The 12,374-nt window shown below is 39.6% G+C and overlaps 1 protein-coding gene across 1 annotated transcript in view; it reads right to left on the bottom strand.

Annotated features, from left to right (window-relative positions):
- ZFPM2 (zinc finger protein, FOG family member 2) overlaps positions 1–12,374 on the bottom strand; it is a 432,038-nt gene that overhangs the window by 151,742 nt on the left and 267,922 nt on the right. Inside the window, exon 5 of the mRNA XM_042464632.1 lies at positions 12,088–12,199. Coding sequence (XP_042320566.1) covers positions 12,088–12,199 — 112 coding nt within the window. The remainder of the gene's footprint in view (positions 1–12,087; positions 12,200–12,374) is intronic.

Raw genomic sequence — 12,374 nt, 5'->3', positions numbered from 1 at the left:
TTTTTTCCAAATGTGTGTAATTTTTAAAAATTGTGCACTGTGCTTGAAAACATCCTCTCATTGACTAAAGCATGTTTTAGTAGCATCTTGTACATGTTTACAGTGTGTACATTATTCTTTTCACATTTTCTAATATGCACATTTTAGACCTGTTAACAGCAGCCCATCAGCATGATTATTCCAATGCACAAACTGTGTCTGACCTATAGATATCCTGAGAAGTCAAGCCCATCAAACTGCATGCTGCAATAGCATTCCTCAAACACCCCTAATAGGTAGAGAGGTGACATCTATGCCATGGACAAGCAATGACAGTTTGAAGAGTTTCAGCCACTCTAACTAGAGCTGTGTTTAATGTTCAGAACCCAAGCAAGTTAAAATACAAATAGTATGTCAATATAGTTTCCAATTTTTAAAAAAATCAAAAGCAGAATCCAGTTTGAGAAACTTTGGTTTTCACAACAATATTTCCTGCATTGTTCATGATCCAACATTCTATTTGATGCTGGTCTCAAAGCATCTTCTGAGCAAAACGCTAGGAACATGACTGACAGTCCAATCCAGGAACCAAGGTAAGCCAAAGTAATTGGACACAAACCAGTTTATTGCATCGATTTCAGTGGGATTTGATCAGCTTAAATACAAATACCTTTGCTTAACAGAGAATTGCTCTAAGACTGAAGTATACATATACGATGTAACATCTTATTAACATTAATTGGTTGTTCCAGGTTGCAACCATAGGTCTGTTTAAAGTTAAACATTTTTAAAATTGAAATACAGACAAAAGCTTGGTCTGTATAAAGTTAAACATTTTTGAAGCTGAAATACAGAGAAAAGCTTTGTACAACATAATACTATACATGCCTACTCAGGTCCAACACATTACATAGGGCTTATTTTTAAGCAAACAGTAAAGCACTACAGTCTGAGTTACTTTTAATTAATCTGTAATGTACTGCACATAACACTAGTGAGTTCACTAATGTGAAGCATTTCCTAAACATATGTTATTCCTTTTAACACCTGCTGATCAAATAACAAACTCTCCTTCTTTGGAGGTCTTTAAACAGAGGCTGGATGACCATTTGTCGAAGATGCTTTGATTGAGAGTTTCTGCATGGCAGGGGTTGGACTGGATGACCCTTGTGGTTTCTTTCAACTTTATAATTGTATGGTTAAGGTTTTTTTTTTTTTAAGTACTAGTAATTATAATCAACTACATTGTTTTTAAATACGTTGCATGGAAATTACTTATGAACTACTTATGTACAACACACTATCTAATCTAAGGGGCTCAACAGACGGGTGGCTCTGTGCTGTCCATTTCCCCCCCTTGGCAGTGCCGCAGCAGCCGCATTGCTCAGCACCAACGTGCGCCCTAAAAAGAAGCTGCCGGAAGCAGCTTCTTTTTAGGAGTGTCATAATGGCGCTCGTGTGCCTTGATGCCACTGCTTCCAGCGAACACTGTTTGGGCACACGGATACCTGCACGTCATCGTCATGCACCCGCTAGAAGGGCTGGGTGCATATGGACACCCAGCCCTCTGGAGCCCAAATATTGGCCCTATGACGGTGCTTTTGGCCTTCTGTATCAGGCCTAAAGTCCAAAACACACTGCAGAAACAATCAAGTTTGAGGCTGCTCTAAGTGCCCTGGCTCAGTGCTAGGAATCCTGGGAACAGTATTTTATTGTGACACCAGAGCTCTCTCTGACAAAACTACAGTTCCCAGAATTCCCTAACATTGAGCCAGGGCAGTTAAAGCAATCTCAAACTGGATTATTTCTGCAGTGTGTTTTGGACCAAAAATACATGCATATGTGTGGAATAATAACATTGACTGTGTTATGTGATCCTGTTGAAATCAATTAACTGGATCTCTACAGTACAAGGTGTATTTCTGGATTAATGGTAATTTAACCTTCAGTATACAATCGTACATTTGCCCATTCACCCTGGGAAACTGAGAAGTGTTTCACCCCAGCTATTAATTGCTGGTCTTAGTTGGACTCCCCAAGAAGCAAAACCTTTAAACACTTCCACCAGAGGGAGCAATGTAAATTTCCTTTCTTCCCTTGAAGATCTATAATCAGCTAGCGACCACATACGTGCACAAGGGATTTAAATGTTTTGTTCCATGCATCCATTTAGCTGTTCACATCCAACACCCAGGTTGCTTTTTAACATTTTCCATTAATCTTCTTTGGGAACAAGTAATCACTATAAATATGCCAAAGTTATTCTCAAAATTATTTTTTATTCTCTTTTTCTTAATTTTTTTTATTATTATTAAAACCAGATTTGGTAACTGGAGGGCAAGTAACATATTAGCCTCATACTGCAGAAGGAGTTTTTTTTTTTTTTTTAAAAGCAGGAGTTTCAGTAATCAGTGAAAAAAAAATTCTCAGATTTCTCCCCTTTTATTTTCTACAAATTACACCTGCCAACATTAATTTCCACCTATGTCATAAACACAAAGTAGGAGCATTTGACAGGAATCACTATAAAATAGTCTGTGGATAAATTCATCCTTGTTTCATTTCATATAGACCTTTTGCTCTCTGTTCTGATGGGTCTGTTTGAAAAGAATGACCAAGGTTTGATATTAGACTTCTAGGTCATGGTTTCACCTTGACAACAGCTCTTTCATTTCTAGCAGTAACGTTTGTCAGGATCCCTAAGGTGCTTTCATTTTTGTCAAACCTTGTTTTTTATATATAAAAAAATGCTGTGAGGAGCAAAGGGAGAAAAAAAATAAATCTTAATTCACAAGCTGCAGGACTATCTCTGTGTCTCCAGCACAAAACTTCAAATTCAATCCAAAAAGTGGATGTGTATTAGAAGTCTGCAGATTTAAACCTTGTCCACCATGATCAAACTGGATTTATGGAGCATCATAACTCTCCAGACACCATCCAGCAGCTTATTAATTTAATAGACTCCTGTCCATTCCATGATGTTCCTGCCCTGACAGTCTCTCAAGATAAGGTGAAGCCTTTTGACAGGACAGAGTGCATATATATTTTCTTCTGTTTTCTCATGTATGGGGTTGTCGACAACTTGAAATGTGTGGCTCAGCAAATTGTGATTTCTTTTTTTATTTAACTTTGCACAGAAGACAACAGCAGGAAGGTTCCTGGGAAGAAAAGTGTGAGAATGGTGGCTTCTTTAAGTGTTAAACATGCTATAGGCTTTGGGTTTGCAAAATAATATATACAAAGCTAATGGTTCAATTGTACGGTCAGAAACAGCCACTAAAGAGTGAAAAGAAATGCTGGAAATAATCCTTCAGTCTTGGACAGTGATTTCTATGGATCAAGATGCTCCACAATCATGAGCTCCACTCTTTGTCCAGAGCCATTATAAACATAAAGGGACACTACTATCTATGTGTCAAATGCAGAGAGCCTGAGAAGGAGATGGGGGAAACATAATGTTAGGACAACACCTTGTTTCCCAATCGGCTGAAGGACATGCTTAGAATGATGTACCAAAGTTAAGCACTTATGGGATAATGATGTTACTACTGAAACAGCAGGACAGTAAAGGACTTTAATACATATTTGTGGGTGAAATGCTGGACCTCTCCATGAACTGGCTTCTGATATGCCCACAATCATACCAGACTTCAGTGGATATCATACATATCCTCAACCAATCAGAAAGCAGCCACTCAAAGAAAGATACCCATTTACACAATGCCCATGCACATAAAACTACTTTGCCACAAAACACTCTCATAAGAAAACGACATGTGAAGTACCATTCTCCTCCAGAGGTAGGATTTACCCCCACTCACATTGTTTTTGAGGGACAGTACTTTATAATCTGACAGTACATGGAGTTGGGTAGGGGATGGGAATGGATTCCAAACTAGAATAGGAGAAAAGCAACGCTCGGTAGAGAAAGCACAATACCTTTCTACAATTTTTTTATTTTATTTGAATCCTGCTTTGTTCTCAGCATGGGACCAAAAATACCAAGAAAATAATCATTAAAATAAAGACCTTTGCTGTGTTCCCTGGGATGCATCCAAGGAACCCCAGATCAAAAAGAACTTGGCATACAGGTAGGGTGACCCCCAAAACATCAGCAACAGTTTGGAAAATGAGAGAAGAGAGAGGTGCTACACAAGACAGCCATGGGAGCCTCCACCAGTCCCAGGAGCAGCAGAAGTTCATTACTCCCCGAAGGCACAAAGGCATAATCTTTGTGGCTGGAACATGATGCAGTAGAAGGTACCTGATTTAGAGGTGAAAGGTGGGAAGGAGGCTTTTCCAGCCAAAGGGAATGAACAACAAAGGTTCTCTATGATTCATTGCTTCCTGGTACAGTAAGGGAGACAGAGGCCAGAATCTACTGGCACAGCATGCTAGCCTAACTATGCCAGTGTAGGCAATGGCCCAGTACAGACGGGCCCCTTAATGACACCCTCGTCATGTGCTAGGGTTGCCTCAGGGCGGAGCGCCCACACGCCTCGCAACCCTAGCATGTGACTAGGGCGTCACTGCTGTGCAGTACCATATAGATGGTGTGCGCAGTGATGATGTCACTGCTGCACTGCTGCACTGCGTCCAAATGGAGCAGTGCAGCAGCGATGTGTTCACACCACTGCAGGCTGCTTACGGTGGCGCAAAAAGGAGCCACTTTTTAGCACTCCTTTTTTTGCTGTGTGGCAACGAAAGGCAACCCCAGCCTGCCCTTTCAGGCCCGTCTGTACTGGGCCAATGGCAACAGGAGGGAAAAGATCATGGGGACAAAGTTCATCAAAAAATTAGGGCAAAGTATAAATAAGCTGCTCAGAGGCAACAGATTTTATTTGCATTTATTCTGCACCTCTGTACAGCCATGGGAGAAAAAAAAAACAGTATGTGAACAAGATTTCTTCTAGAGGAGGGGACATTGTTAGCAGACATCACTAGAAGTGGATACAGTTCATTGTGGATATCCCACTATTCATGCCTCTTTGGGGCTACATGCTATAGTGAAGAAAGATCTCTCTTGGTAAACGTTTTAAGAAATACAGGGCTTGAATGTGGAAAATTCGCTCCAGCATGCATCTACATTGTGTATTTAATCTATATTTATCATTTAATTTTGCACATAACACTTGATGCACTGCATGATAATAAAAATGAGAAGGCTCTTGCCAAAACATGCATCACAATTTAGACAGTAAAAGAAGGAAGAGGAACATATAAAAGGAAAAAGAGGATGATGAGGAGAAGGCTGAACCTCAACCAAAGCTCAAGCATGCAGCCTGCAGATTTTAGTTGGAAAGGATTTAAACATCTTTTTACTGCATGTGAGTTCATAGATAAATCGCCATTCCTGAACCAATTATCAATTATTGTTTGTGTGGAATTATCTGCTCACTTTTCATTACCCTGCAATGAACAGCAGTAAGGAACACACAAGTGCTTTCTTCTGCATCTTCTCAATAATAACTAAGGACATAAACTACTTGGTGAGGCTGGATAAAAATAAAATAATATCAGTAAATCATGATCACAAGTGTAAAAGCAATCAATGTGGAACACGAAAAGAAATGACAGAAGGCTTGAGAAATGTTTGCGCTGCCTACTTCTGCTGTGCAATTGATGCATCAACCCCCCCCCCCCCACACACACACACTGAATAGTCATGGCTCATTTCAAATAATTCTACAATGGGAATTTGGATTTTAAAAAAGTAGTTTTAAAAGCATTATCTTCAATTTTATGATCTTTAGTTTCTGATGAAAGTATATCTTATGAGTTCTGCCTTAATGTCAAACATCCTCACTCTTACATGCCACACAGAAATGGTCTCAGACACATATTAAACATGTTGGTTTTACTGCATGGAGTTATCCTGTGGTGCTCTGCAATCAATTACTGTTATACCACCATCATTAATAATTTTCTTAATGAAAATGATTCTGTTGATCTCCGTTGTATTTTAATTATCAGAGTTAAGCATAATTACACTGCAGCTCTGAGCTGGCATGTAGACTCCTTTAGGGCGCAATTTTGTTTTAACACACTGATAATGTAATTTTACATTGTGTCAGTTGTTTAGTTATTATCCAGTCGTACAATTCCGCTGTATTCCTGATAACAGATAATAACCTTAGCACCTCCTATATCCTGAAGTCATTTAAAAAGCAATATTGGAATTTCACAACTAGCTAACTTAATCGCCTTATGATTTTATAATTCCCACTGCTAAATATTTTTGCAGGCACCCTTTTTTGCCAGTGCCCAACACACATGTTTCATATATACAAAGCATTTGTTCAGGTAAAATCCACATGTGTGAATTTCAGCATACATTCATTTTATTGTGCAGTATTGTTCTGCACTTTGTCTCCCTTTCTCTTCATTTTAATCTTTTTTATTTTCTTAGACTCTTAACTAAAGAGCAATTGTAATTAACACACCAGAAATTTGTTTAATGGAAGGTATTTCAATTGCCTGCCCTATGACTAAATGTTCAGTTCCAACAATGCCGCTATCTTTCATTGCTTGGGTCACTCCTAGCCCAAGACTGGTGTTTAGCCTTGTTTTACATTTCGGGGAATGGAAAGCACAGAGTGGAGTACAAAGTTTGCTGCTTTTGCACTCAGTCCTTTTCTTAGCAAAAGAGATATGTATTTAAATATCTGTAAGTATATTGTTCATCTCAAATTGTCATGGCTAATTTGAATGGACGCTACCAATTTGAAAATCAAGACTAGGTCACAAGTTCACATGGCCCTTTGCCACTCCATCTCTGTCAGGATATGAACCTCTCACAGCACCAGTGAGGGTATACACTGGTAGCTCACCAGGTTCCTTATTTAACCCCATGTGTAAAACTGGCTAGTCCAAAAAATGTTAGGCTTGGCCATGGTCTCCCACATCTAAAATAATGGATAAATGTGATTAAGCCCAAAGGGAGAATTCATTTTTGTAAAGAAGAGAGGGTGAGGGATGGGACACAATTTCATGCCTCTCTCCTGATTTGTTTATCCATAATACTTAACCAATTCCTGGATCAAAAGGCAGAAATTAAGGATACAACTTGCTCAAGCTATCATCACCTATCAGCAGACTGAAAAAAGAATATGCTTTTATCAGTGTAAGGACTTAGTGAATGAGCCCTTTGTCTTCAAAATCCATACTATCAGACAGCAAGCAAATGTTACTGAAAGGTTTTCAAAGGGGGCAAAGATAACTTAAAATGTCCACAGAAGGTCAATAAGAACAACACATTCTGGATTATTTGTTATGTTTTTTTTGGGGGGGGGGGCTGGTGAATATGAATCCAATATATAAAGCTGAATATGTTTGTAGTTTTTTGTGGGTTTTTCGGGCTTCACATTGAATATATTTTTCTGATGAACCACCAAGGATGGACTCTAAAACACACATTCAGGAGAAGAATCCAACTCAGATCCTCCCCCCACACACACACACACACAGACATAGGCATAGACACATTTCGAAATTGCCATTTCCATTTTTAGGGCCACCTAACAGAATGATTTTGATTTGATTGAAAATGAGTATTTTTACACAAAAATCAGCAACCCACTCACAATACTTTAAATATGGATAGGATGACTTTTTATTTTATTTTATTTTATTTTAAAAAATAATCAGATTTGTGGTTTGAACAGCAAAAACAAACAACTTATATCAACTTGAACCTACTGCAGCTTTAAAAAGACTTCTTCTTTTGTGTAGGTCTTAAAGAATGATAGAGACAGTCATCACTGAAACTGATGTTGCATTAAAACTTAGGCCCAAAATAGACACAGCTTCTGGCTGCTTCGGGAGTGTGGCGTTCAGATGATGATTGTCCCCAAAGTGGGCGGAAGCCCCTCTGAAGCCACTCCAAAGTGGCAGGAGCTGGACTTTTCAGATGCAGATGTAACCCACTGCTGCCAGCAGCCTATTTGGGACTGTGGCAGAAGCCTACTTCAGGAGCATGCCGTGAGGCCGCCAGGGTCCTGGAACTATTGAGGCTGGATCAACCTCTGGCTGTTCCTTCCAGGATGTTTGCTTCAGCCCATTGTCAAATCTTATTTAATCATAGATATAATAAACAGGTTGAATAGGAAGAGGATATGAAGCACACTGGCCCTATTAATCTAATTCAACCAAGGATGGGACCTAGGCATTTAGAATGGAGTGTTCAGCTAATGCCTGTCCCCCTATTATGATATAGGCCTAATTTAGGCTATAACAGGTTCACCACTGGACCTCTTTCTCCAAGACTTGCTCAAAATCTGCTGGGTAGCTCCCAACATAGTCCAAAGCCTCTACTTGTGAATGTTGACTTTGATGACTATGGACTCTGACCCTGATATTATAAGTACAGCAAGAGGAAGGTGGATGTACAGACAGGCAAAAATAAAGCTGCTTTGGATCACTTTGGAGGTATGTTGTTTAAATGATGCATGCATCCTAAGAAGCCAGACCAAAGCCACACTTCAGTCCTGAGGACTGGAGCATGGCTTTGGTGTGGCTTCTGGACTCTTAGGATGCATGCATCATTTAAATAGCATACCTCCAAGGTGACCCAAAGCAGCTTTATTTTGGCCTGTCTGTATGGGCCCAAGAGTAATGCAAGTAATATTTGAAAAGGAGTGCTGACTGAAAAGGATTGTTGGAAACTGGAAGAGACAAGTCTCAATTATAAATACTCTGGATTTCTATTACCAAAATATCTATGGGCTGACGTTCTATTTTGGATAGTTGCAGAAAAGTTTATACAGAAACAGTTTATAATACATTTCAAAATAAATTGCAATTTCTCATGCACATGAAAAAATTACTGTACACTAACATCAAAATACTATGTTGTTTTCTGCTGCTAGAGCAATGAGTCACAGTGAACTTTAAAATGATGCAGATTCATTCAGTTTTAGGCTTTTTTCCCCTTTAACTAAATCAGGTATTTTCAGGTTACAAAATTAATTTATTGGTGTTTTGTAATTATAATAGGAAGAATGCATAAGACCCTGATGTGTAACTACTCATTTTTTAAAACATGCAAATTCCCTGTTTTCAATGTTTCAATTTTCAAAGGCTTGTAGCAGTTTAAAGGCAATCCTCTTATAAGTGTACAAATTGCAATGATTATAGGAACAAGTTGTAATTGTTTCTAGTAAGTTTTAGTAGCCTTTGATGTTATGATTAGTGTTTTGTATGTTAATATAGTGATATGGGTACTTATTTGCCTGGATGCTTGTATGCAGAAATGGTCACAAGGTTGCCTCAGCAAACAAATCTTTCATCTCAGTGGGCCTGTTTGGTAAGAAATTAAAAAACAACAACCCTAAAATAAATTGCCCTACAATTGTGCAATATATGAAACAGTCATAAAGCACTATGAGTGGAGATTTTTAGCATTTGAAACCTGAGCTTAATTAGAAATACTATGGAGTGGTGGGGAGAGATGGAAACAAATGCAACACAGCCTGTATTGATGGGACATAATCAAGGCTGGATGATTAGTGGGGCAACTGAACAAATGCTGTGCCATACAAATTCACTTATACAGTATATGTGTGCACACACTTGGTTCTTGTACTGTAGGGTGGTCAAAAATGCAGTGCCCCTAGGAAGAGATCTGTGGAGCTCAAAAATAGTTGACCCATTTTTGAAATTGCTCCTCGACTCTAACCACTTTAATTTGGCCTTGGGCATAACAGCCACAATGGCTTGATGGAGGATTCAAATATCATGGTTCAGCAGTACAATTTCAGCACCAAAGGATTTTAATTTTTCACCTTTTCTTCTAAAATTGAGAATCCAGCTATTGACCAAACCAACACTGGTGGTTGCTGGCGTGATACTGAATCATTCCTATTATTCCCAGTGTTTTATCTACCTATGTACACTGCCTTTGCTCCAAATCATACTCAACAGCATCCTTACTGTGAAGCTCAGCTATATATTCTTTGAACAAAACACATTGCAGTGATATTACAACAATCCTATGCAATTATGCAAAAATTATAGCAAACCCATGAATAAGAGACCTCCAAGAGACCCTGTTATTAACATAAGGCTTGCAAAATACAGTCAATCCATCTGTATCTATACAGTTAGAGTAGCATGGTGCAGTGGCATCACTGTGTGTGGGGGGGGGGGATTGTGGTCCACACTGAGTGAAGCCTTAGGAGAAGGGTGACACCTGGCTGGGCCCTTCTCCTGCTGTGGGATGCACTGCTGCTGCACCTGCCCCCTCTTCTCCACTGCCCTGGCTCTCTCCACAAGCAGGAAGCCGAGGCAGCAGCAGCAGTGGAGGAGAAGGAAGAGCACTGTGCACCACTTCCATTCCCTCCCACTGTCCCACTTGCATGGCAGCACTCCCGACAGCTGTGGGTGGTGGCAGCTGGGAAAGCAAGTGAGGCAGCAGTAGAGGATGTACAGAAGTCTGGATAGGCCACTGCCACCCAGCAACCCTTTCTGGGTCTGACCAAGCAGTGTGTGGGAAGGGGGCAGGCAAAGTGGGAAGAGGAGGGACAAGTGCAACCCTCCAGGCTTCACCACCCTGGGCTCTCTCATTAGGAGCACGGAAAACAGGGTCTGTCTTGTGTCTTCTGCTGCCTCACTTGCCCAGCCACCCAGTTCAGGTGAACAGCAGAGTGAGGAAGAGGGGCCAGGGAAGGCCATCACCACCATGCTCTGCACCATGTAACACCAAGGCTGGGGATGCTACCCGCATGGTGAACAGGTCTGAATGTTGGATTAAGACTGTGGGAGACCAGCATTTAAATACCTACTCATCCATGAAAATCCACTAAGTGACTGTGGGCAAGTCATGATCTCTCAGCCTTAGAGGAAAAAAGTGGCAAACTTCCTGTGGAAAAAAAACTTGCCAAGAAAACCTTGCAATATGGTCATCATAAGTCAATATGAACTTGAAGGTACATAACAATACAATAAGGAAGCTAGGTGGTTTAAATCCCTATGAAGTTTATGGGAGTTCAGTAGAACCTTGTGTTAGGTGTGTATCCACTGGAAGCCACATGAAGAGTCATACATCATAGTTTTCTGACCCACTGGTGGATCTTAGCTTGTCATCTCGCAAATAATTTCAGCAATAATATCTATGCATTCCATACAACACCAAGATATCAATCAGCACAATTACATCTTTTTTTAAGCACAAGGTTGTTCATGTCTGCAAGCAAAAGAGTGCTGGCATGATCCATAAACACACACACACACACACACACACACACACACACACACACATACATATAATTCTTTATTTTTTTAAAAAAAAAACACCCTCTGCTAATTACTGTTTCAAAATAAATAAATAATCAAATACATTTATTAAGATAGCAGTTCAGGAAACCATGCAGTACTTCATCACAACCTTCACAGATTTCACAGATTACTCACATGTCACAAGCAGAGCTTTGAAAACTTACTTTTTGGATTCCAGTTCTCAGAATCCCCAGCTGGATTCTGATTGTAGGTTTTTGTGTGTTTTATTCTTAAAAAGTAACTATTTCAGGTTCTAGTCACAGGGCATAGTGCTTTGGACGTCTGTCGGCACTATCTCCTCTTAAGGTGTGGCATGTTTTGTTTTTTAAATTTACTGGAAATTTTTGATATACTGCAGAAAATGCTGTTGTGATACAATGCAGAAAGCTTGTGGGGAGAAGAAGAATCTGAAACCTGCTGTAAAAATCACCGAAGACTGAGAAGCCTAGCATATATTATTTAAATGGCAGCTGAATTGGATAATAGCTTGTAATGGCAGCAAGGTTTTATATCAAGCAACACACCAAGCCTTAAGATCTATCCCTCTTTTAAAAGCTTAAATACTGAAAGGGAACCCTGTGTTTTTGGTTTATACTCAGTTGTATATAGCACTATATAATGCAATATAATGCAAAATATATATACTACCATGCACAAAACATGTTCACTTTCTTTACTTAGAAATAAAGAAGAAACAGCCACTATATACATTAAAAGGAAATCACAGGCTTGATTTTGCATTTTGAACCCTGCATTTGCTGCAATTGGCACATTTCACCAGCCTTGTATTAATTCCTTCCAAAGAAAGTGGAAGGAAAAGCAGCTTTTGTTTACCTTTGCTGTACACAATGCAGTTGTTTTTGTTGTCTTCCACTCCTTGCCAAGTCACATCCAGAAGCCACTTGGGGCCAGCAGTCAGCACCATAGGGACTGGAGCCTTTGTCTTCTGGAAAAAGAATGATAACAAACAGATGCCATTTGCTTGTGTTGATTAAGAACTTGAATAATAATAGTAATAATGATTTTATTTGCAAACAACTAAATCTCCAAATCCATAAGCTAAGGCCTTATTCCCTAGACCCGGGACTTAAAAAGAAGAAGAAGAAGTAGTAGAGGAAGTA

The sequence above is a fragment of the Sceloporus undulatus genome, chromosome 4 (assembly GCF_019175285.1).
Source record: "Sceloporus undulatus isolate JIND9_A2432 ecotype Alabama chromosome 4, SceUnd_v1.1, whole genome shotgun sequence".
Classification (NCBI taxonomy): Eukaryota; Metazoa; Chordata; class Lepidosauria; order Squamata; family Phrynosomatidae; genus Sceloporus; species Sceloporus undulatus.
Note: the sequence above shows the minus strand (reverse complement) of the source record. Positions and strands in the feature narration are given on the sequence as shown.